Source organism: Dreissena polymorpha, unplaced genomic scaffold (genome assembly GCF_020536995.1).
Source record: "Dreissena polymorpha isolate Duluth1 unplaced genomic scaffold, UMN_Dpol_1.0 chrUn036, whole genome shotgun sequence".
NCBI lineage: Eukaryota > Metazoa > Mollusca > Bivalvia > Myida > Dreissenidae > Dreissena > Dreissena polymorpha.
Window position 1 is genome coordinate 38631 of NW_026273350.1, and position 27669 is coordinate 66299.

The window sequence follows — 27669 nt, forward strand, 5'->3', positions numbered from 1 at the left end:
GAGCAATACTTTTTACTCACGAATTAGGTAGTCATAAAGACAGCCCTTTTTGCCCGTACTTTGTTGTTTATGCATTACTCGTATCCTAGCAGTTCACACGGTGTCAACAACTCTGGCCTAAACATAGGTATAGAGCACTAATGCGCTTTTTCGGCACAGCTGTTTGCCCAGCTTTTCACATTAAATGACTTTTACATAACGCCAGCAGACACGCATATATATTTTCGAATATTTCATAGGCTGATTCGAGATAAAACCCCTGAACTTTTGCTACATTACTATGTCTGTGCTCAGCGCAAAGGATGTATCCCTGTTCAGTGTAAGGAATTCCGGACTTCTGTATGTTCAAACGACACAAATTGTGGCCCAGTTACGCGTTAACATCTATCTCCAAGAATTTCAGTGTCAGTACTCGTTCACTAAATCGTCCGGTGAATATATAATTGACTATCGTTAAACACAGTTTTGCTTTCAAGATGAGAAAGCATACATTACCGAAATAGTAAAGTGTCACGATAAGAGAAAAATCGTTTAATTATCCAACCACAACATTTGCCGTACTTGGTCAGCACGTGTGGAAATTGTTCCTGAACGCCTGGATAGGCCGCCATTATTTATTAAGTTTGCTATTTTGAATTCAATTTTGTATCGAAAAGCATTGTGCTAAAATGTGCCATTTCCAATTCGCAATGAGATTTTTAAGGACCCTCGTCATGCAAAAATGGATCTTTATTTCGTATGCGCCAATCCTATATATAGCCCATTGAGTGAATTTATAGCCAATAGCATCGCCTCTGACCAGACTGCGAAAAACGCACATGTTGGGTTTAACCCTTTGCATGCTGGGAAATTTGTCGTCTGCTAAAATGTCGTCTGCTGAATTTCTAAAATTAGCCTTTTCTTAGATTTTTTTCCAAAGAATACTATCAGAATAGCAAACAGTTTGGATCCAGATGAGACGCCACGTTCTGTGGCGTCTCATCTGGATCCAAACTGTTTGCAAAGGCCTTCAAAATTCGGTTCCAGCACGGAAAGAGTTAAGATACCCTGAACGAAACGCATAAGACCCATTTTTGCATGACGCGGCTATTCAAGTGTGGTTTAAATGTGTCAAAGAAAACTGCGTTTAAATAAAATATTAACATACGATTTATATTTTGATAGTGAAGAAATATACTCATAATAAGGCATGTGAGGACACATATGATGTGCGCTCCCGTAGTATAATTTTATCTACTGACACTAATGTGTGGTTTGACAATGATATCACACATTTCATGCGACAATTATGCGTCTTTCAAGTGAAAAAAAAAGTATGGTAATATACATATGCATGCATTTTAGTGTTCTTTAGTGTAATTTTGTAATAATATTTTGGTTGCTTGTTAGATAAGAAGTAGTGCAACAACAACAGTAATATTGTTCACATGTGAATACGCATTTAAGAGTACGTTTGTAGTCGTGCTCAGAAGGACTTCATGTCATCGATCACGCCTCACTAACTTTTTCTAGCAAATTATTTTAAAACAGATGCGACTACGTCTCTCATGTTCGCTCTAGCCTGTTACGAAACATTTATGCCGGTTTGTACTTTGTAGCCATATACTTACAGTTACTGGTCACGCGATTTTCCAATATTTTGCTATCAAAGGGTCAGCATTCTTTTCACAAAACATTGTTTTCGATTGTTTAGAGATTAAGAAATTCTTATGGCGTATAATGTACATCTCTTTTTGACCAACGTAAATACAGTGATTCGTATTGTTTAACCATTTAACGACCTTGGACTAAAATATAATTTAACTTATTAAAACAACATAATAAATACATGTTTGATATAAGTTTGTATTCTGTTGAATACATATGTGTGCCATTTCATCACTTCAGCAATTATACTTTACATTTGAACAGAATGACAGACAAGACCAAATCACTATAATCCCCTGACTTGGAAGATATGACATGTAAATATGTTTGATACGAAAAATAAAATTTCATATAAATGTGTATTAGATGTTAGCTTTAAGAACGAAAACAAATTTTCAGAACGAACACATGTTTCTCCCATTCATTTAGCCTGATGTCAGATAGTGGTCAACATTTGTCTTAAATAATTCTTAAGTGCCACATTGAATCAAGTACATAAAAAAATCGCATATTTTATAAAACGTTCTGCCTGACATACTTAACCTACTCTCAATAGGAGTGGGCTTTGTCTACTGAAAATAACAATCATGGCGTGAAATGTACGTGTACAGATTAATGTGTAAGTTTTTAAGTTTGTCATTCCCATGAATTAGTGACTTGTTCCTATGATTAAGTACGTCATTGAATTGACTTACTTTCTCATTCCCACAGGTAAGCTTTTTCATTCTCATTACAAAGTTATCTCGTTCCCACTACCTTATTACTCGTGAGAACAACATGACAAGTCTTTGGAACGACATACATAATATCTGCATGAAGAACAATCCCCAAGTGAAGATCTGTCAGAATAGTTATTAAGGTTCTGAAAGGTATCCGAGTCTGACCAATGTATGACGGACCAAATTACAATATGCCATCGTAAAAAGGGAAATTTATATAGAAGTGAGGAAACAATTAACATACATTTTTTTATTTGCTATAACAACATTTTTTCACAGTACAACAATATTCCTGCTCTATGCATGGCTATATACATTAAATGGAGTGAAACAACAAGAAATGGATCAGCAAATCACATACATTAACATGATTATATCACTAAAAATACCAAAACTATACTATATTATATGACAAGTGCTATGTCTAAAAAAACAACAACAACAATAAATATGCACCAAACTACAGAAATGATTCAATTCAATAACACAAACATTATAACCGTGCACAGGCAATTATTAATCCCTGATTAAGTCCTGATCATTAGTGATACACAAATCAATGGTTAACAGACCTGGTGGTACGTTGCATAAAGTTTTCTTTATTTAACAAGTTTATCTTTTGCAAAATTTTAATTTGGAATAATCGAAAAAATTAAGACATGATTTTGAACCTTAAATCTACTTTTACCAATATAGTTTATTGCTTATAAGTAGGTTTTTATATATTATAGAAACAATTTTATTATAGCTAAATATACATACAAATAAACAAAATATATTTTTGTTGGAAATAAAAAATTGAAAGCAAAAATTTGAAATATTACAAATTTTGTCTAATAAAAAGCTGTGTATAATTGTTCAACAACAAAGCAGAAATGTTTAATGCAAAGCAATTAACAGCTATAATTCAAAATTAGACACCTTAACAAGCAACAACAATTCAATAAATAAAAATTAATATATTAACACATATTGCTTTTGTGTTAAAATAAACAATGTGATATTGTATGAGAATATGCACTAACAAGAGACAAAATTGTCACAAAACCAGGTTTTCATTGTGAAAAAAAAATCTGATAAAGGGAGAAAACTCAAACTGAACTTTTGAAATGACCAAAAAAATTAACCCCCTTTGTAATTTTTTTTTTTAAATCTATTTTTAGTCGTGGCGACCTTGACATTGGAGATATTGACGTGATTCTTTCGTGGGACACACCGTCCCATGATGGTGAACAAATGTGCCAAATGATTTTAAAATCTCACAATGAATGACATAGTTATGGCCAGGACAAGCTCATTTATGGCCATTTTTGACCTTTGAACTCAAAGTGTGACCTTGACCTTGGAGATATCGACGTAATTATTTCGCGCGACACACCGTCCAATGATGGTGAACAAATGTGCCAAATGATTTTAAAATCTGACGATGAACGACATAGTTATGGCTCGGACAAGCTCATTTATGGCCATTTTTGACCTTTGAACTCAAAGTGTGACCTTGACCTCGGAGATATCGACGTAATTATTTCGCGCGACACACCGTCCAATGATGGTGAACAAATGTGCCAAATGATTTTAAAATCTGACAATGAACGACATAGTTATGGCCCGGACAAGCTTATTCCGCCAGCCCGCCAGCCAGCCAGCCAGCCCGCCAGCCCGCCCGCATTCGCCAATCGAATAACCAGTTTTTTTCCTTCGGAAAACCTGGTTAATAATAGTCAGAATACCAAACTTTTAGCACTGTAAGGCCAATTTTTGCAATTAAAATCTGATGACCTTAAATCGATGCCATACTGGTGAATTTGGTATAACGCATAGAAATAAACAATTATGCAAACCATATTTCTTTAGTGATTATTGAATTAATGTAATATATAGTTTATAGTGTGGAATAATTATCAAGAAATATCTTTAAAAAAGATATACGGCGTTGATTGTGGTTGCAGTTAATGAAAGGTAAAGACTTCAATGAATAAGATCAAAGATAGCGAATGTCTTTTTCTGTGCAGTTCTTAGCTGCAGCAACCGCAGTACGGGATGATACGCGGAGTTTTCGCGGCTTATTTTACATTATTACATATTTCTGGTCATAAACTTATAGATACAAAACAGAAAACCAAAAGAAGAATGGAAGTGAAATTAAAACATACGAGTCAATCGGCCACACGCGAAGTATCCGTACATATTTTAAATATTTATTCGCGCGTTCTTCGAACAAAACTGTTTTAGTGGTTTGTCTGGGGTTGCTATTTGATTCGATTATTAACAGTATTGAGAATCATTGCGCTCATGCTTAATGCATTAGTCAATATGATGGCATAATTCTTGTTAAATAAATTAAAAATAATATTTATCATGGTATTATTGTAAAACACATTAAGAATCTATTATTGACATACCATATGATATCGCTGGATATCTTCATTTAACATCTGTCTGGTCTAAAGAAAATTCCAGTTCACCTAGTTCACGCTATAGCGTCTTTATTATGTAACGATTATTTTCCTGGCCGCGAACTCTGATCAGCACATAGGGTAGAGACGCAGCGATGACCTGTATGTAAACTCTGACATTCACACACATTGGCCGCAAATTGACCCGATATACCTCGCGAGTTGAAATGCAATGCATTAAAGTGAGTCTTCCCTTCCACTGCTCTCTATACTTTAACATGTTAACATGTTGACAGGAATATGGAAGTTAGTACAAAATATGAGAACATAGCCTTTAAGTGCAAAAGTTCTCGCGCTGAAAATCTTCTGAAAATAAAAGGTGGACGCACAAACTGTATTGATGTCGAGATTGAGTGTAAAACTGTTCTATCTATTAAACCTTTTTCATTAGATATAAAATTGTTTCATGCTGAACACGCAGTAAAACAGTGTTACAAAGACGCGGACATGTTTCCAATGTTCTGGTCGTATTCTCAAATCAGCCAATGCAGTCAATGAAGTGTATTCATCTGTACTTGGCTGCGGGAAGTTTTATTTGAATTCTATTGGACGCTAACAAAGGTCAGGCTAAGGTGAAAAGCTGGCGTATGCAGCTAACACCGAAAAAAAAAAAGATTCAATGTTCTTGTTACGTTGAGAGGTAAAATTATACTCTAACAAGGGAGACGACTTTTATTTAGTATATCACAGTTGCTCTCCCTTGATTCATTCTTCACTGTTTTTCAAATTTCCAGATAGTAGTTGCTTAATTATATTAACTGAAAAGCTTGACATAAAACAAGGTGTTTCTAATGCTTAAAGTATATTATTATGTTAATAATCTGATATTCTGCATGTCTTAATTTACTATACAGGTTAATGTGCACATTCATCCAAAGTTATTCTTTTTCTCTATTGCCTGATATGTAAATGATGTTTAATATGAAACAATTGTGTACAAATGAATTCAAACAGTGAATGTATCTGTTTGAAATGGCAACATTTTATGAATAATGTACAAACAAAAACATTAGCTTTGCAGTTGATCTATTTACAAATGACAAAATAAACGTATATACAGTGACACATAAATCTGTGTTACGTTATTCACTTATTACATTAGAAAAGCTGGTCGCAAATGTGTACATACAAATATTTAAAGCATAATGAACTTTTAATGCTAGAATGCAAATGTCAACACAAATGATTAGCCTGTCAGTATATGATACAACAAGAACAATCTACAACCAATGTCCATATCTAGGATCATTATTCATGAAAATACTCACTTTGGAACAAAATTACTTGTGGAGGAATTACTATCATATTTTCAACAATGAAAGCATACTTTTTTAATGATTAAACAAACTCCATTACAATTAAGATGCACTTCTAAATTCCACTTTATTTAAATAGTTTTTCCATTAATGTGTGCATTAATTTTAGCAATATTATGCATGTACATTCACACAATTTTTATAACGCGCTTAACTATTGTTAATATTAAACAAAGTATCTGTTGTCAATAAATAAATTTATAATTAACAGAAGGTTAATATAGTTTGAATAAATCAAATTATTATTTGATATTTTACTATTACATCACTACATGAAATTCTTGACAAAATACTGCCTCAAAAGAGCAAACTGATGAGAAATGTACACAGACAGAATGACAGACATATCAAAATAGAAGCATCACAATTATGAACCGTTCTGATAAATTATTTCACCTAGCACATATTGCCATTTTATAGGTAAAAACTAAAAATAAGCATGTCTTGTTTATACAATAAATAAGTTAAATATTGTCAGGTGTTTTCCTGCCTTCCCAATATTTCAAGATGAGGAATTCCATCGTAAATGCTCAGGACTGCAAGTCTTTTAAGAAGCCAACTCAGGCACTTATTGACTATCATGCTTAAATTGTATGAATAAATGATCTTCAAAGGCACGCATGGCGTCAATTCAATGACAAGTGCTGTACCAGGTTATCTTTTTGATTGGCCGGTTTAATAACATCGATTGGGATCTGAAATAAAGACAGGTATGTTAATGTTAATTTCAGTTCATTTTTCTGATTGTGTTACTTAGGAAAGCAATGAAAAAGAACAAAACTGACATATGGTGCTAAAGCTTCTTTGATTTGAATATATAGATAAGTGGTCCGAGATATATTTCTTAATTATTAAATATTTACTGCAAAATAATATGAACATGTAATGAAAAAAGTTAGTTTTTTATCTCTAATTCCACTAATGCAAAAGGAAGCTGATATACAATACGCAACAGTACACGTCCACATGATGATTAACATGTTTGGAGAGTTGCATAACAAAATAAGAAATATGTTTTGAGGTTATATTTGCCACACAACCTGACATGCGGACAAACGTTTAGACGGACTAGTGTTCCCTTAAACTGTCTCTGAAGGTAGGTATTTACAAAAAGCCTACGCACGTCTCACAAACTCACAAAGGTTCTATGTGCAGGATGTTCACAGGCAGCAGGTCAGATAACATGGAGAGGAGAGAATCTCAATACATCGACAGCTGCTGGCTTGAAAGCTGTGACTGTAACTGCATCCAGAAGAAACTTAACGCCTTGATATTCGAGTTGTCTGGAAAAAGTAGATTGTGTGTCAAACTTGACAGATAATTGAGAAAATATGTCAAGCATTTTTTTGCATTATAGAAATTGTCTTTGTCAACCATAAGCTTCCATATTGCTTAGCCAACATAAACAGATTTGAACAGAACTAATTTTGTGGCAACAACGTTTCAGAGATGGAAAGCTTCTGAAAATAATATAGACATGCAATGCAATCATTTTAAACCAACAGAGAATATGTGTTGAGTCAATTTCAGAATATTATTAAACTTTATTTCACAGGTGATTATAGAGAAACAAATATGTTCACCAGGTGCATAGCAATGGGGGAAAGGGACTTTCTCTTAATCCCCAAGTGTAATAAATATTCTTATATTTCATCACTTTACATTGGCAATACTTAAAAATACATGAAAATAGCTCAGATATCATGTCTTTGCGTAATACTCTATTAATGTGGGACCTTAGTCAAGTGGTGGGATGCTGGTCTAGGAATCGAAAGGTTCCAAGGTAGAATTCTGCTCAGACCACAGAACTGTGCATATCAAACAATTAATCCCATTCTTGTTCTATTGGGTACCTGTGAGGGAAATAAGCAAATCTGCTGTGGTTGCATACTGTGCAGAATGTAAACAGACGACTTATATCCCAGTGATCTGCTGCCACAGTGTACGTTTTGCAATGGTTAGGGGACTTACCTATTGAGATGTAGTGGCTGAGTTGGAGTTGTTAGAATATTTCTCTGTGAACAGCTCATTGCGCATCACTGATATATGTCCCTGTAAACCAAATAATCAATGCATTCTGAAATAGCATCAGTTATATTGGAGGTCAATCAATGTTGTTTGATTACATAATATAAGAAATACATTATGTTTGAAGGCTCTTGATACAAATGAGGTATACAATTAACACTTCACACACACACAGCCTACTATATACTGTTCACTTGATACAATCATTTGTCATCCATATCTAACCAATCTGCATTAAGTTACGTGTAACTCCAAAAGAGTTGGACGGGCATAAGGAAGAATGGAAGGACAGAGAGAATTCTACAATTCTATACGACCTCCCCCCTGCACCCTTTCAAGGCAATACAAAATGGCAACTATTATGAATATTTACAATTACGTAATGAATTAAGTTTAAGTTAGCAGCAAGGATAGAGTATTACCCATGTATAACACGCACACACTATTGAAATAAAATTATGAGTAGTAACACACTGAACATTATACACAGTAAATTACAGGACCAATGTACCTTGTAGAAGAGGTAATATCAGCCCACTTGGCAGGCAAGTTTGGCGCCCCAGCTTTAGACTGGCTGCACCTATCCGGGCCCAGCTTACCAGACAGCCTGTTGTTCAGCTGGGTACCGATCTATGACTGCATGGGATCCTGTAGGAACCGGCTCTTAAAACAAAATTCAGGAACTTAAATAAATATTAAAGGGAATAATTGTATAATGTGCTGAAGTAATTTAAATAATTGTTTTGCTAAAATTAAATAACATTTAACAAGTCTATTACAGCGGATTTTATATGCAAGGATAAATGCTTCGTTCAAGGGCTGAATTTCAACCGAAACGTAGACAAAACTATGCCTTGACCTTCTATGATTAAAACTGATCGATTGCTATTTGCTATTTATTTATCAAGTTGATTAATTTTAAAAACACCTACTTACCATTTGATGCTTGGACCTTTTTCTTAATCAGGCACATAAAAGGACTGATGTTAAGTGAACTATATGAGCTTCATTCTGGAAAATAGGGCTTAATGTATGTGCAGTCTGCACAGGCTAATCTGGGATGACACTTTGATAGGACTTAATGTATGTGAAATCTGCACATGCTAATCTGGGATGACACTTTGATAGGACTTAATGTATGTGCAGTCTTCACAGGCTAATCTGAGATGACACTTTGATAGGACTTAATGTATGTGCAGTCTGCACAGGCTAGGAATTAATGTATGTGCAGTCTGCACAGGCTAATATGGGATGACACTTTAATAGGACTTAATGTATGTGCAGTCTGCACAGGCTAATCTGGGATGACAATTTAATAGGACTTAATGTAGGTGCAGTCTGCACAGGCTAATCTGGGATGACAATTTAAGCACATACATGAAGCCCCATATCCCAGAACACAGCTAAGATACTACTTATTGTTATTGTTGCTGCTGCTGCTGCTGCTGCGACTTGGCCATAGACAGAGATGGAGCGAGTCCCGACGCCGAAGTTGCCACCCCAAACCGAAGAACTGCCGACAATAACTGTTGTTGAATGGCATCAAACACATACTGCTCTCCAGGCCTAAGGTTCACATTATTCGAGAACAACATATCGAGGTCAGTCACATTAACGGACGTGTCACGCAACGCCTGCTCTACCTGTTGGATCAGATCGTTTCAGTTAGAGCGACTTATCCGGCCTAATTTGTCGACGCCCACCATCCAATTGTTGCTAAGCAACATCGATGCTGAGACGGAAGTCAAACTCACCAAGGCTCTGCTGTTGGAAGTATTGATGTACTCAATATGGGAGGAGATATTGATAGGAACCAAGTCTTTACTGCCTTTCTGTGTCAGCATGGATGTATTGTGCTCTGGGTGTTTACATCCAAGTCATTACTGCCTTTCTGTGTCAGCATGGATGTATTGTGCTCTGGGTGTTTACATCCAAGTCATTACTGCCTTTCTGTGTCAGCATGGATGTATCGTGCTCTGAGTTCACAGCAAAGCCATTACTGCCTTTCTGTGTCAGCATGGATGTATTGTGCTCTGTGTTCACTGCCAAGTCTTTACTGCCTTTCTGTGTCAGCATTAATGTATTGTGCTCCGGGTGTTCACAACCAAGTCATTACTGTCTTTCTGTGTCAGCATGGATGTATTGTTCTCTGTGTTCACAGCCAAGTCATTACTGCCTTTCTGTGTCAGCATGGGTGCATCGTGTTCTGTGTTCACAGCCAAGTCATTACTGCCTGTCTGTGTCAGCATGGATTTATTGTGCTCTGGGTGTTCCAAACCAAGTCATTACTGCCTCACTGTGTCAGCATGGATGTATTGTGCTCTGGGTGTTCACAGAATAGTCATTACTGCCTTTCTGTGTCAGCATGGATGTATCATGCTCTGGGTGTTCACAGCATAGTAATTCAACCTTTTCTGTGTCAGCAAGGATATATCGTGCTCTGGGTGTTCACTGCATAGTCATGACTGCCTTTCTGTTTCAGCATGGATTCATTGTGCTCTGGGTGTTCACAGCATAGTCATTTCTGCCTTTCTGTGTCAGCATTGATGTATTGTGCTCTGGGTGTTTACAGCCAAGTCATTACTGCCTTTCTGTGTCAGCATGGATGTATCGTGCTCTGGATGTTCACAACCAAGTCATTACTGCCTTTATGTGTCAGCATGGATGTATCGTGCTTGAGGTGTTTACAACCAAGTCATTACTGCCTTTATGTGTCAGCATGGATGTATTGTGCTCTGGGTGTTTACAGCCAAGTCATTACTGCCTTTCTGTGTCAGCATGGGTGTATCGTGCTCTGGGTGTTCACTGCATAGTCATTACTTCCTTTCTGTGTCAGCATGGATGTATTGTGCTCTGGGTGTTTACAGCCAAGTCATTACTTCCTTTCTGTGTCAGCATGGATGTATCGTGCTCTGGATGTTCACAACCAAGTCATTACTGCCTTTCTGTGTCAGCATGGATGTATCGTGCTCTGGATGTTCACAACCAAGTCATTACTGCCTTTATGTGTCAGCATGGATGTATCGTGCTTGAGGTGTTCACAACCAAGTCATTACTGCCTTTATGTGTCAGCATGGATGTATTGTGCTCTGGGTGTTTACAGCCAAGTCATTACTGCCTTTCTGTGTCAGCATGGGTGTATCGTGCTCTGGATGTTCACAACCAAGTCATTACTGCCTTTATGTGTCAGCATGGATGTATCGTGCTTGAGGTGTTCACAACCAAGTCATTACTGCCTTTATGTGTCAGCATGGATGTATTGTGCTCTGGGTGTTTACAGCCAAGTCATTACTGCCTTTCTGTGTCAGCATGGATGTATCGTGCTCTGGATGTTCACAACCAAGTCATTACTGCCTTTATGTGTCAGCATGGATGTATTTTGCTCTGGGTGTTCACAACCAAGTCATTACTGCCTTTATGTGTCAGCATGGATGTATTTTGCTCTGGGTGTTCACAACCAAGTCATTACTGCCTTTCTGTGTCAGCATGGATGTATTTTGCTCTGGGTGTTCACAACCAAGTCATTACTGCCTTTATGTGTCAGCATGGATGTATTGTGCTCTGGGTGTTCACAACCAAGTCATTATTGCCTTTTGTTTGTCAGTAACATTGCCAAAGTCCGTTCTATTATGATATTGTGGCCGCTGAGAGGACAATATGGGGCAGTCCGTAACCCTACTGTTGTCCAATCTATCAACAGCAGAAGTATTCCACTAGGAAAGCTTACGCTTTTATTATTCCTTGATTTTCTCCTGATCAATTTCTGTTTGTCCCATAGAGATTGGAACAAGTTATTGAACTTTTTATTCTTCATGATTTTTGTTGTGATGTCCAACAGCAACAACTGACTGTTAGCGTTACCATAACTACTGCTTTAACTTTTCGTGTCTGTAACACTCGTCCCTTTCAGGCCCACGCGGAACTCTAGCTTAACAAAACTACCCAGGCTTATGTTTGGAAAACATGACGTGGACATTGCGTTTGTCAGAACAGAATCATGCTCAGAATTTCCTGCAGAACAGAGTTGTTCAACGATGCTGACTTTTTGAGGCAGAAGGTCAAGGGGGAGGAGCTAGAAGTCAAGGGAGGGGAAGTGTCATTCTGGACTGGGGCTCCTGCAGGCGGGACTGGTGCGGTTGCTGGGCCAACTCGATATCAATGCTGGGGCTCTGCTGAAAACAACAACAACACAGTGGGTTATAGGAACTTGTAACAAATTATATTACAATCTATAACAAACTATGCCCCTTTACTGGCTGTGAAGGTTTTCAACAACATGAATTTCTAATCTGGCATTTCATTGGTCCTTGTCCTTAATAGCATTAAAATAAATACAATAGCTAATAAGGGAGGGTACTTTCTGACTAGACTGGATTTTCATAAAGAGGATTATTTGTTCAATGAAAAATACCTTTAAGAGGAAAGTGTTGTCCATGATTAGCCTGTGTGGGCTGCACAGGCTAATCTGTGACAACAATTTAAGCACATGCATTAGGCCCCATTTTTCCACATCACAGCTTATTTATCTATTAGCCAATTTTTTGCTGCATAACAAAAAGAAGGAAAACCATCTGGTTAAACATTTAATATTTTTTTATTGTACTTATTCTATTAATCAGGTCTACGCTGCTGACCAAGGCCTTTTTTCCAGACGCTAGGCATAAATGGGTTAATAGTCCTTCTAAATTTAACTTAAATGGGAAATTTGTTAGCTTTTGGGGTAATACCTTGAATTCTTTTTCTCAGCAAAGTAAAAAAATAGATATGTTTACGAGCACCTGCGGAAACATGTAAACTTCCTCACTCCACTGAAAACAATAATTGACTGTCTTACCCCAAAAGCAAACAAATGTTCCTTTTTGAATATTCGCAATACTGGCATCAGTTATATCAGAAGTCAATCAATGTTGTTTGATTAAAAATATATTTAAGAAATAAAGTATGTTTGATGGATCTTCATACAAATGAGATATAAACTAAACACTTGATACAAACATTATATGTCCCTTTGGGACTTAAATAAGGATGAAAGGAAGGACAGGGAAAATTACAGACAAGGACAAATTTGTATGCTTCCACTCCCATCCAGCCCTTTCAAGGCAATACAAATGGCAGCTATTATAAATAGTTTACAATTACATAAATGATTTGTTTTAGTTAGCAGTACGAATAGAGTTTTATTAATATTAAACACACACAAACTATTTTTATTGACATTTGGAGTAAAACACTACAAATTATACATGGTAAATTAAATTACCAACGCACCTTATTGACGAGGTAGTCTTGGCCCCTGGCCAAGAAAGTATGGAGCCCCGGATTCAGAGTGGCTTCATCCTGTGGGTAGTACTATTTGAACATTTGTCCAAAGGTCCTGGACCAGGAGGAACAGGCTCTTAAAACAAAATGCAGGAATTAAATTAAATATTGAAAATAAATGAAGAAAACAATTTTTAAATGTGCTGAATGCATTTAAATATTTTTTTACTCAAATTAAAGAGAATTCAACAATTCGATTTAAGCAGATATTTTAATTATGCAAGGAGAAACTTTTGGTTCAGGGTTTGAATTTTGGCCCAAAAATAGACAAAACTATGTTCTGACCTTCTATGACTAAAATTGATATCAGATCAACTTTTATTTATTATTTATTTTCCAAGTTTGATCAATTTAAAAACGAATAATTCACATTTGATGTTAGGAGCTTATCTTCAATCAGGCAGAAAAAGGACTGATGTTAAGTGAACTATATGAGCCTCATTCTTGGAAAATAGGACATGATGTATGTGCAGCCTGCACAGGCTAACCTGGGATGACACTTTAATAGGACTTGATGTATGTGCAATCTGCACAGGATATTCTGGGATGACACTTTAATAGGACTTGATGTATGTGCAGTCTGCACAGGATATTCTGGGATGACACTTTAATAGGACTTAATGTATGTGCAGTTTGCACAGGATATTCTAAGATGACACTTTAATAGGACTTGATGTATGTGCAATCTGCACAGGCTAATCTGGGATGACACTTTAATAGGACTTGATGTATGTGCAATCTGCACAGGATATTCTGGGATGACACCTTAATAGGACTTAATATATGAGCAATCTGCACAGGATATTCTGGGATGACACTTTAAGCACATACATGAAGCCCCGTATCCCAGAGCACCGCTCAGATACTACTTGTTGTTCTTATTGCTGCTGCTGCTGCTTTGACTGGGCCATAGACAGAGATGGAGCGAGTCCCGACGCCAAAGTTGCCACCTCAAACCCGGGAATTCTCAACAACAACTGTTGTTAAATGGCGTCAATCCCATACTGGCATAAGGTTAACATTATTCGAGAGCAACTTATCGAGGTCAGTCGCAATAAGGGACAAGTCACGCAACACCTGCTCTATCTGTTGGATCAGATTGTTTCTGTGTAAGCGACTCGTCTAGAACAATTTGTCAATACCCAGCATTGAATTGTTGCTAAGCAACATCGATGCTGGGATGGAAGTCAAACTCCCAAGGCTCCGCTGTAAGAAGTGTTGATGAAGCCAACATGGGAGAAGATGTTTGGGGACTTGCTACTCTGACGCAAGACGTTTTTGTGCTGAATTACTTAAGCGAAGGGGTCAGGATTGTCATCGACTTTCACTTCAACGATGTTTTTATCTTGGCGGCTTATAGTGTTTGCTGAAAAGAAAATAGAAAGTAAACTAAAACCCGATTGGTTTAGACTTAGTGACAAATAAATTTGCCCTGCAACAAAATACTTAACACACCTGCTCTTCAATGCCAAACGTTGCGTCTATAATTGATATTTAGAATATTGCAATTATTGTTTTACCAATAAGAACTCAGAATAGCGTTGTATCAATATGTTATGCCCAAAAAACTTAATATTAAAATTTTTGGGTTTAAAACCACGAAAAATACATAGTAAAGTACAGTTCATAGCAATGTGTAATTCTTTTTTTAACAAGAGATGTGTTTGTCAGAAACACAATGCCACTACTGCGCTGCTTTGATTATATATTTTTGTTTTTGATTATAACCCTTTACAAATACTACTTCCCTTGTAAAAATGATCTGTACCTGCCAAATGCTAAATATAAATTATCTCCCTTTTAAGCGTGTTACTTCAATTGGATTTGTTTTTACCTTTAATCTTGAAGGATGACTTTGACCTTTCACCACTTAAATTTTGCAACTCCATAAGATACACTTGCATGCCAAATATCAAATTGTGATTTTTAATATTGCAAAAGTTATGGCCTATGTTAAAGTTTTCAGACGGACGGACTGCCATACAGTTTAACTGCTATTTTGCCACCCTACTGGGGGCATAAAAATAAATAAAAAAAACAGGCGTGACTTCAGTAATTTTAAGTGCGAGACTGTCCCCCTTAATAGTTTTGACTAAAACAATGTGAGAATTAACAACTTAAAATGTATGACTATATAATTTTAAATATGATTCTCTGCAACTTTAACTGTAAAACAATACAACTTTTAACATGACACTAAACAACTTAAAATATGAGACTGTACACATTTAAATGTGCATAACTTATTACGCAAGACTAAACAACTTTAAAGGATAGACAATACAACAAATCATAAGACACGATACTGTAAGTATATGAGTACTTGATCACACATGTTTTACCTATGGATTAGACAGAAATGCAAAAACAGATGAAAGTCTATGGTGAATTAAGTATATGATACTCTGTCTTGCTACCAGGGGCCATTATACTAGTAATTATAGCCTATTCTGGTTAAATCTATTATATGTACGTGATATTGAATCGATACTAGTTAGTGCTGCAACAATACGCCAAAAACCGTATTGCAATATATTGTCAGTTCAAAAACCCGTATTGCAATATATCGCAATATATTGCTAACTTGTACCAAAATTATAACTTGCAAATTACCCGATAATCCCATAAATTCCAATTTTAAAGCAAATTCTGGTAAATATTTACTATAAATGTGCTCAAGAATAATAAGAAACTCAAACATTCGCAAATTTTCTTAAGTATCAAATACATTTTTGAAATTGTTACTATTTAAAGATGTGATGAAATAACGTCCAACCGGGGCGTTTTTCCCACTGAACACGCGTAATTCAGCTGACGTGATGTTCCCGTTTTTATACAACACAAAATACACCCATACTTTCCATGCGACGTTCTACATGTCTGTATAATTTTCGCGCGCTTTTTATTGAGACAAAGGATAAAGCACTTTTTATTTGACGCTATAATTTTTTATTGTCGCGTTAGCATTCAAATTTGGAAGCGTGTTTCCGAAATTCGGATTACAAATAATGCTCAAATCAGAATCGAACGAAACATTTACAGCTGTGCGCAATTAATTCAACGATAATCTGTTCAAAAGCATCGAATGAATGCTCCCATGGATGTAACAACGCTTCTCCGTATAATACACTTTTTAGAATGCTATTTTTACGTAAAAAATAATTTACACTGCTTTGTTTTGTTTACCTTTTTATCACTATTTCGGATGGCTTTTCTGGACGAAATGTGAGTGAATTTTTGTAAAATTTTCGTACCGGTATGATGAAAATCATATCGCAATACAATATGCGGATTGCGTATTGCGATATATACCGATATACCGGTATATTGTTGCAGCCCTAATATCTTGTTATATTTGTACACATGCTGGTTCAAATTATAAGAAATAACGCTATACACAATTCGCTTTACCCAGTTGTGATCGATCAGACCGTATTTATGAATGAAATCTTCAGTTGTAAAGTCACACGCATTGGACCAATGAAATCATTACAAAGGTTTCAAAATGCGCTGGACAGTTAGTTTTGATGCATAATGCAACGGCAAGCACGGTAAAAATGTTTTTCATACGTTTTATTGAATTATGGTATCGAGGTGAACTTTGCAGGGAAAATGCCCTTTACTCCGTGAAGATTTCAGTCATGAATACTGTCTGATCGATCAAAACTGGGTCACGCGAGTTGTGTATCGTGTTATTTCTTAAAAGTTGACCCAGTATTTTAAAAATATTGCAAGACATATAGAAAGGAAATTTATTTCTGCGTTAAATAAGACCAAGATCGTAAAAATCGCTGCAAAATTGATGAAGTAATGGCTGTTTAAAACGATGCACTCCGTTTTCGGATGTTTCGAGTTGGATACCTTGTTATATATATATATTTGATAGTGGAATCTATTTTTTTTTAGAAAAGTTGATGTTTCGTTATAATATGATTATTTATCATTCCAAAAGTGTTTTCACTAATTATTATCATAGTCACACGCTAACCACCTATGGCTGGACATACACCTTTACAAAACGCTATACAAATTCAAGTACTTATGCACTTAATTGATTGTAAACAATGATGGTTGAAATCCGTGCGTGGAAATTTTTCTGGTAACCAAGAGCAACGTCAACGTTCATGACAGACCTGTTTATATGACATTTTTTTTAATTTATTTTTTCCAGCTTGATTGAAAATTATGTTTTATGATATTTTAATACATGTAGTAGAAGTAGTTGTTTTCTCAACGAGGAGTACAATAGTTGTAATCAATGCCCCGGCTAATTATTTGGGAAATAGGGTTTTCACCCATCGATTCTGAAAAATAGGGTGATTTCATTCTTGAAATAGGGTGAAATGATTTATAAAAATGCATACCTTAAAATAATTGCTGCTTTACTTTTTATGAAGCTGCACACTTGTATTGATTTACTAAAACTGTTAACTATTATAATTAACTGAAGTTTCATAACATCTTAATCCTTGAAACTGTGCTTAATATAAACTTTAAACTTGAAAAAAATCGATATCACGAATTATTCTGCACTTATTGGCTCTTGCTTTCTTGGTTCGAAAAAGTTTGTAATCGACTGATATTTGGCGCAACAATCGCAGACGTCTTTCAACCTCTCTTTAACATTTTGATTTCGCATCCTAATAGAAACTGAAAGTGCAGACGCTTTACAAATACATGCACAATGAGCGACGAATTATGTCAGATTGAAAATGCATGAATGTCTTCGTCAATTATATGGTCAGACTCTTTATTTAACTGTGTAATCTAGTCCGCAGAGCGTTTTAATAATTTTGACTACTCCGTTATCCGTGCGCTTGCTGAATGAAAGCGTCGCCGTCTTACGATAATAATTCCAAAGTTAAGAGAAAAATTCCGACTAGGGATGGTCCACACTTCCAACACATCAGCCCCGTTATGTCCTGAATAAATTACATGAATAATTTCTTGATTGCAATTGCATCTTACACATATAAAAAACATTCACGGCAGTAAATTCATTTGTGTAGGCCTACTGGTCTTCATGGCAATAATAAACGTATTTAGTTTAATGGAGATTATATAACAAACGGAACTAATTCGGCTTATTCAGTTTACTAGTCAAAATGATTCGGATGTTTTCGCTTTTTTCCAAAAAGTAATTTATTCAACATACAGAAAATAAACGCGCGCCATCTGTTGTCATAATTTAGTAACTTGCATTCTGCTTAGTTGCATTCTGCTAACTGCCTGTTGCTAATTGCCGTTGTTAATGACGCTTAGTTGCAAAACCGATTATGACTGGTTTCAGGAACAGTGAATACACAAACATTGGATAGTCACCAAGCATGTTACAACAATCATCAAGTATAACCGATAGAGAACAAGCATGTTGGAACTGTCATGAAACATGTTAGAATAAACATCACGCATAATGTAAATATTCATCATGAATGATGTAATGTTGCAGCAATCACCAAGTATAAACGAACAGACAACAAGCATGCTGGAATTGTCATAAAACATATTAAAATAAGCATCAGTCATAATGTAAATATTCACCACGAATGATGTAATTTTTACCTAAATACCCTTCCATATATTCATGACAACATATAAACAAAACGCTTCCCAATAAACAGACGCTTTTATTGCATCTAGTATGCTATTTTCAATAAAAGCGCCTGTTTGAATCGATTATTGTACATTTGGATACTTTTTTCTGGATAACGGCTTTTATCGTTATAAAACAATTGCATATTGCACTACTTCTCAACTGCCCAATATGGAACAAATACAGACTTACTGGATCCAATACCGGAATATATTGGACGGTCACGTGGTACATCTGAAGAATGCCCATTGGATGAATTTATTTGATATTGAATAATATAAAAATTATCAATTAATGGTACAAAACATTTATTGTGATCATCTGACTTGCGATATTGGTGTTTCATGTGAGCAATATGCGCTAAGTGTCGCAATCCGCACGGGCTAATCAGGGATGACACTTGTCACATAGACTGGATTTTAGTTTAGAAGAGAATTTCTTTAGACGATAATCCCATAAGAGCCGAGTCGCCCTTGAACAGCCTGTGCGGACTGCGCAGTCATTAAACCCCGTTTTTCCAGAGCGCGGCTCAATTATGTACTTTGTCTTATAACGTCATCAATGCAAACTTTATTGCAATATGAAATTAAGATAATCTTGGTAATTCAGATGGTAGAACTTCAGAGGAATTAGTGGTGTCTAAATTGAGTTGAAGCTTTTTTTTATTTATTCTGCGCCCATATATCTGCGTCACTATAGTCTCCATTATCCTGTATATCCGACTCCTCCTTCTCCACCGACTCCGACTCTTCCTCCCCCTCCTCCTCCTCCTCCTCTGTCTAATAATGAAGCAGTATTGCGATTTTGCTTTCCTTTTTATTATTTGGTTTCTTTTTTTAATTCGTATACTTTGTGAATGTACATTTCTGTATACTTATTTAAGAACGCGACCGAAATAAATTTATTGCACTCGATTTTTTGTCAACCTTTTAATTGAAGCTCTATTTGTTGTAGCTAAGGAATTGTCACTTAATGTTTATAAAATTATATCTTCTTAAAGAATTAATAATCTAGGTGACAATTTCAAAAGCCTTATTATGTTCCGTTGACTCAACGTCTGTGCGTGTTTTTACAGCCGGATAAGTGTCATAAAACCGGGTATACCGTGAAGGCAGTTGACCGTAAACAAGCGATAATAGCACAAGTCTTTAACAATGGTTTCCCTATGACCTTATTGCGATGAAGCAGATGATAAGCCCATAAGTGTCATTTAACAACAAAAAAAAAACATTTACGATTCACAAACCGGTCAGTGCGACAAACAGCTGGCGATCTCTATACAACTCTTAACAAGTTGAAAAATCTCGGTTTGTTACGGAAAAAATGATTGGTTGAAAACTGACCCAAACAAATAAATGTTTAGCGGGCATAAAAATATACCAACATTACAACTTGTCACCGCTGTTACAAACTTTTTACCGCAGTGAAAAAAAAGATATCTCGTGTGAAAAAATTGTTCCCGCAGTGACAAATTCACAATTTTGTCACAGCTGTGATATCTATATTTAGCTGTTGGCGTATTTGTGCTTTTGTCCCAAGCGGTACGGCATTCGGACATGCTCAATTTGAATATTTATTTCGCATGTAAGTGGGAATCGTAGTCCCATGCATAACGTAGATTTTTTCATTAGGTTTTTATTTTTTAAGTACACATCGTTTGATGATTCGTCTTATAAAACACAGTGGCCAACATATTTCATAATACAATCAACATTTTAACTTGCTAAAACGTTTAAAAGTTACAAATACACGCTGTTTACCATTCTTTTAGATTGCCTGTCCAATGTAGTATTTAATAACTTACTCATTCATGTAAATGCATGTGCTTCATATTGTTTCATGTAACCTACAGGCACATATCATGGTTGTAAAATGTATTATTTAAGTCAATTTTTCCTTCAGCGTTCTTTTTTTTAACTTAAGCAGATGTCATCTGTCAAAACAATTATTGTGAGTCAACTTACCCAAATAGTTAACACGGTTAAATCAAGTACAGTCGAAACCCGATGGCTCGAAATCGTCGGGACCGGAAACAAATGTTAGAACTTCGGCATTATAGCAATCCGATTTCTAATAAACTTGTTTACGAACAAGTCTTCATAACATTTTCACCTCCGGTTGAAGAGTACACATATCCACTATATTGCTTAAACTCCGTACTACTTCGTACTACTTTTGTGCTTTTAAATAGATAAGAACTAAATGTATACTTAATACTTGTATTTACCAATATTTTAAAACAGTAACAAATACAATACAACAAATATCATATTGTAAATTATATCAGCACGTTTAAACGAAGCAATTTTTCTGGTAACACAGAGCGCTAAGGAACAAAACATGCATCAGCACTATATACTCATCATTTACATATACGACAGTGCTACATGTATTTATTTATATTTTTTGAAGAATACCATAATGTCAGTCTGTATTGCGTTCCTTATCTGTCATGAAATAAAGCTTTCTATTGTATCCAGTTGAGATTGAACATGCAGTGAGTTTTCGCACTCCTCGAAATAATTTCTGATTACATTAATACAAGATGCCATTTTTTTACTTAAATCAATTAACAATAAAATCAATGACATGTTTTCAACTGGTGTTATTTCAATTTCATGTATTGAGTGCCTTTAATCAAGCGGCCCTCATCATTTTACAGTTTAAAAAACGTGTTACCGGGACTGTGCAAACAGTTCGAGCCATACGATAATTCGAGCCTCGCGAATTCGAGCCATCCAACACAATTTTATTTGAATATATAGCAACGTTTATGTTCATTAGTATAATAAAACATATCTTTGGCAATCATTATAAAGCATTCTTAACTAGATTGTACTGTATTTGTAAATTTGTTGTTTCAAATCCGTTGTAAATGCGGCATTCAGTTCTCTTGTTTTTCAATACTTTAGTATGAACCTTAGTCTGTCACAATTTAAATTAAATAGCAGACGTTGTGGCCTATTTGTAAATTATTTAAACCTAGAAAAACAAACAAACAATTGCTTTAAACTAAATATTTGATAATAACTATTGTTGTGTTTACTGTTTGGAGATATATGATACAATTTTAACAAGTGACGGCATTCAGACATTTCCAGCACGAATACAAAAAGCATGTATTACGATTTAAGAAGTTCCCCTAGTGAATGGCGTGTTAGTGTGATACAATCAACATTAGTATTACGATTCATGAAGTATCCATAGTGTATTGCGTATAACTATGATACAATCAAAATTGGAAATTAAGATAGTAGTAAACATTCAATAAAAGGCCAATTAATGCTAATAAAATTAAAAAGTACCATACTGAAATGATTGAATTTATGATGGCAAATACTGTCACACAATTAAAAGTTTATATATCCATTGCTGAATCTAAATGTGGTACTTAAACATGGTTCATTCTAAAAATTATATATTGAGCATGAGGAATGAGTACTATCATGCTCCTTATTTCCATCAGTCGTTATCTCAAATACCTGATGTACAATTATACTCACTGGCGAGCATTCACACTGTCCGTCAATATCAGTTTACTTCAGCTTAAATATCATACCATTATTAACACAACATTTATTTTGGAAACTACTTGACATGTAAAAATCATGAAAAACAGTGACTAGAATTAAGTAGAACAAAAAGAGGAAGATTTAAACACACTTTTTAAAATGTTTAAAAGGTTATTGTCATCCCATTAAACGCTTACGATATGGATAAAACACGTTAGTTATTCCTGTTTTGCCTACGTTATATCATCAATTGCATATGATCAATTAAAAGCAAAACATTGATATAAATGGTACAAATCTTCAACATTTCTATACTAGTACTTAACATGCTCCTTCGTAAAAAAGTACTGCGTCTGCTTTCTGGCAAGAGGTTTTCTCATCTCATCGTTATAGTCATGTAATGAAGTGATTTTTGAAAAGATCCTTTTTCAATGTTTACAGTTGTGAAAAAGTATGTTTTAAATGAAACTACAAACGGCTACATAGTACAATTAAAATTTATCTGAATCTTAAAATATAAATGTTCGTCTTTGCTGAGAAACTGCGCGGTATTTGGTCTGTAAGATACGTTTTCCTGCTTAGATTCATTCAACCTCTCGCATGTGCTTAGACAGTTTTTACCAGAGCTTCAAACACATGCATTTTAATTAAAATAAAAACTATGTTTGAAATATTTCGCTTTTATATTAAGGCCATTGTTTTAAATCGAATTAGTTGTACTTAAAACATAGGTTATTTTAATTCAAAGCGTCGATACAAAACCACAGTTACAAGGCATATTTATTTCGCGCGCGTAGCTTTTTTGTTTACTTAATTTTAAGTATTTTCTTTTGTATAAGTATAAAAATAAGATGGTAACTACAGATCATGATCTGAGTTTCTCAATATATCTTCGTCAACTAATTGGTAAAAATGGTAAGTATTGCTTGAATCAAATCAACTATATTCAGCAGCTGGTGCAAATTACAGTCAATAGTCGAAATAACATCAACGATAGGGCTCAAACGACTAGTAAATATAACGTTTTACCATTTTGTTTTAATTTTGACTATGAACAAACTTTCAAATAACAACGAGCATAAGTGTGTTCTTCAGATTATTTTACTCGCGATCACAGGTTTCGCCAAAAAAATGAAAGCGTTGAACAATCCGTGAATATTGTTTGCTTTTTTCAGCTCAATCGATGAGTGTTTTCTTAAAATAGCATCATATAATTTGAACGAAAAATCAGGGTTGGAAAAAATTATCCAGATGTTTTCATTATTTTAGAAGCACCTAACGGATAAGGTAAATCTGTATTTTCCCTCCAGTCTATTATCAATATATCATTTCTATCTGGAAACATAAAACAACTCATTCTTTGAACATATGAACTTTTGACATTTACATGTTGTTTTATCTTGAATTATTTAATTCAATTTTATAAATTTATAATAGCGCCGCGATGAAGCGTAATTTATTTGTTGACGCTTGTTATGATAAAGATCACCCTATTGAATTGCCTGTGTGATTTGAGAAATGGTTAAGAGATAGACAAAATATGTATAACTTTCGGTTCGTTATATACTACATGCATCATCTAAGGATTTCAGAAGTTTATAACAATTCTTTGGATATCGATTATTAAACATTGAAAATTTACCCCAGTATCAGATTCACTCACAGTTATTGTTCACTTTCCCCAAAACATTCCAATTGTTAAAATAATTATTGACCGTAGTGTGCTTGCGACAATAAATTATTTGTAATCGTACAGTATGATTAAGAAAAAATATTTATTAAGCTTAAGCATTTCAAATATAAAAAAATACATTTGACAAATGTAAAATACAACGATTCATGGCATGATATATGTTGGACTTTAACAAGTATACATTTCTGCTGTGAATATATTGATATAGATACAAAATAAGTTTAAATGAGAGCATTTACTGTTTTAAAAATCACGCCTTTAAAAAACATGTTTGCAGTCATGTAAATAATATTTACTTAACGTAAGATACTATTTTCCTCATTATGATCAAATTATGATTTGGTAATTACAAATCAAATTCTCGAAAATTAAATAGCTTTACATAAAATTATATAAATTGTTTTGTTCCTTACAGATAAGGAACAAAACAACTTATATAATTTTATTATTATGATAAACACGGAATAAATCTAGAAAAGAGCAATGTTTAGATGAATAATATTTTCCTCGCTTCTCTGTAAACTTTAATGAAATCGAGCAGAGATCGTGTGAAATATCTTAAGTCAGAAAATCAGCTTTTTATACAATAAAATTTTTATGTTTTAGAAAGGAAATTTTTAAAAATCATAATAAATGTACTCATTACAATTACTGAAATATACATACTTAAAAAGAACAACACTGATGTTTAAAGCAAGAATGAATCAGATATAGTTATCATTGATTAGCGAATTCGAATAAAATCAATAGTAACAGCAATATACAACGCCAAGAAATGGTAGCGGAACTAACACATGTAAGCAAAAAAAACATCATTTAAATAGACAAATTGTATAAGGAATATATGGCGACTAGTATGCAACTAGGGCATTGTTAGTTGAACATTCGATGTATTCCTTTCCAAGGGTAAAAGGTGCATGTAGCATGTGAGCTGTCAAAGTTGTCTCTAAATTTCCTGATACGTTACGAAATTTACGCCAATTTTCACATAAAATATAATGTTATTTTAATTAAAGTACGAAAGAAAACTATTAGAAAATATGTCATTTAAACTAGTTTTTATGACATTAACTAATTCGTATTGAAATCGTGTTTTCATTAAACGAGTTTCACATGCTAATTGCAATTTTAACTGACACAATTTTATCACAATTTTAGTAATATATATGCGCAAGAACACATTCAGCAAATGTACGAAGTAAACATTCATGCTTCATGCTTTTACATGATATTTAGAAAAAAAATTAAAACGTTAAAACGTTTTTGAGACCAACAACAATTCACACAAATAGTAAGCTTGAGATTGAAAATGGCGGTTTCAACGATGTAATATAGCGAAAAAATATTCATATGCGCACAAATATGTTCGAGACACGATTGCTTCGCTCGTTTAACAAAATAAGACAAGAAATATATCAGAATTAAACGAAAGTCCCCGCTCTATACCATTACATCCTCCCGCTACATACATTACACGACGTGACTTTTTATCCGGATCAATTTTAAGTAAAAATTATTATAAGGCAATAACTTTACACTCAAGGGAGAAAGAGTAAACAACGGACAATAACTGTAACAAATAGGAAAGCAGCATGCACTGTTCACTTCACATCCCCTAAATGAAATCTGCCTTTGTAATTTGTTTCAAAATAATATCTCTTTCAAAATATGCTCTGTAGAAAAGATAAGTATAAAAGGAGCTTTAATTTCATAATTAAATATTCTTAATGTCTTAGTCCATAGTATGATCAGATAAAACTTGTTGAGTTAGAGAGTGGACACCGAAACTTACTGACGGACTGTATTACATTGCATATGTGCACAGCATAAATTGTACAGTGCTACTGTGCTAGGTTAAATACAGTTTTAATTATTTTGTATTATCTTTGGTAAAAACCGATAGTGTATATATATATACATTCATAGAAATGATTTCGTGTAGTTTAACACAATTTATAAATCACACAACGTTAATAAGCGGTCATTTTAAGTAACAGGTTACTGTTGTATACGCCAAAGTCAAAACATTTAAACATTGCATTTGAAATTGTTGTGTTCAAAATACATTAATATTTTCAACAAATTATTAACTTTGATACTTGTGAAATATGAACATCACAGTTCAGATGCGTTGTTCTTCTTGAATATTTTAAAGATTACATTTTGGGTTTTCATAGCGTTCTTATTCTTTTTGTTATCGGAAAATAGCATGATGCTTGTTGTCAAAATATCCAACTGCATTATCAAATGAATTAACTTTTTTTTATTTACTGTTGAGGTTATTCAACTTGTTTTGAAAGAGTAGTGTGTGTGCATTTGTTGAAGAGCATGCCATTCACAAGTTTAACCGGTGATCGTCGACCCCTTCATAGTGTATTAAACAAGTCCTGGTGATTCGAAAAAGAGGTGCGTTTACTGCTCGTAATAATGTTCCTCAACTCGTTTAAGGAAATCAGTTCTCATAAGTTTGTTTAGCGATGCTTACAAAAATACCCGGAGCAATACGCCTGGAATATTGAAAGATGCATACGTGCTGAGCATATAAACGAATCTGTATTCGACATTTATACCTAGTATTCTGTTATCGTACACTATTCTCAGAATAGTATACAGCAATATCCACAAAAAAAGAAAATAAAACACCAATGAATCAAAGAACGAACATCATACATGACAATTGACGTTATGTTTATAAACAACAATACGTCGTTATTGTGTGCATGACAATTATATCCAAGAATTTCTGAAATCATGAGGTTTATTTATATGCCGTTTATTTCGACAAAGCTCGTTAATGGGGGTAAATATTTATATTTGCAACAGAAACATATACATTTGCTTTGAGGAACTTAACAATTGACTGCATAGGTTAAATCCATATGAAAACATTCCTATTTGGAAAAAATGTTTTTGTGTACTCTTTTTATACGAAAACGTACTCCTTGGTTCCGGATTCTTTGTTTGTCACCCCTTGAGCGTCATTCTCCAAAAATCAAAGTCTTTGCAATTTGTTTCCCCACGTTCATCATTTTTATCCTATTTGGTGCCGGTGTTATTTGTCTCCGCTTCAAATTTGCCCTAACTTTTACCGTAATCAAACAGCTTTTTTCGGCGCTTGCGTTAGTTGTTATTTCCTTAGTAACATTTATCAGTTCTTCGGACTTCTTGTACTTTATCTCCAATGTGGCGGCATTGTCTAGTTAATCGGCCACTGCAGAATGTGTCTGAACTGAAGTTTCGCTCTCACATATTCGGCCCAATACATACGATGATGCTGGGATCATGTAGCTGGATTCTCCCAAACCAGTGTGCAGATAATCATCTGTTATCTGTGACTTTATTTAAAGAAAACAGAGGAATAATGAAACCCTTAAGACATCACAAGA

At 34.6% G+C, this 27669-nt stretch overlaps 1 protein-coding gene and 2 long non-coding RNA genes across 3 annotated transcripts in view; all 3 read right to left on the reverse strand.

Annotated features, from left to right (window-relative positions):
- Nucleotides 1-6055: 6055 nt before the first annotated feature.
- LOC127863781 (uncharacterized) lies at nucleotides 6056-10290 on the reverse strand. Its single transcript, XR_008041179.1, has 4 exons — nucleotides 8678-10290; nucleotides 8110-8190; nucleotides 7277-7421; nucleotides 6056-6833 (listed from the first exon to the last, which is right to left on the reverse strand). It is a non-coding gene; the product is annotated as an uncharacterized LOC127863781 (long non-coding RNA).
- Nucleotides 10291-10936: 646 nt separating this feature from the next.
- On the reverse strand, nucleotides 10937-15371 carry LOC127863780 (uncharacterized). Its single transcript, XR_008041178.1, has 3 exons — nucleotides 14317-15371; nucleotides 13435-13561; nucleotides 10937-12338 (listed from the first exon to the last, which is right to left on the reverse strand). It is a non-coding gene; the product is annotated as an uncharacterized LOC127863780 (long non-coding RNA).
- A 9066-nt stretch (nucleotides 15372-24437) lies between these two features.
- Nucleotides 24438-27669, reverse strand: part of LOC127863778 (uncharacterized) — a 37675-nt gene continuing 34443 nt past the window's right edge. Inside the window, exon 11 of the mRNA XM_052403423.1 lies at nucleotides 24438-27618. Within this exon, the coding sequence (XP_052259383.1) occupies nucleotides 27484-27618 (135 nt within the window). The 3' untranslated portion in view covers nucleotides 24438-27483. The remainder of the gene's footprint in view (nucleotides 27619-27669) is intronic.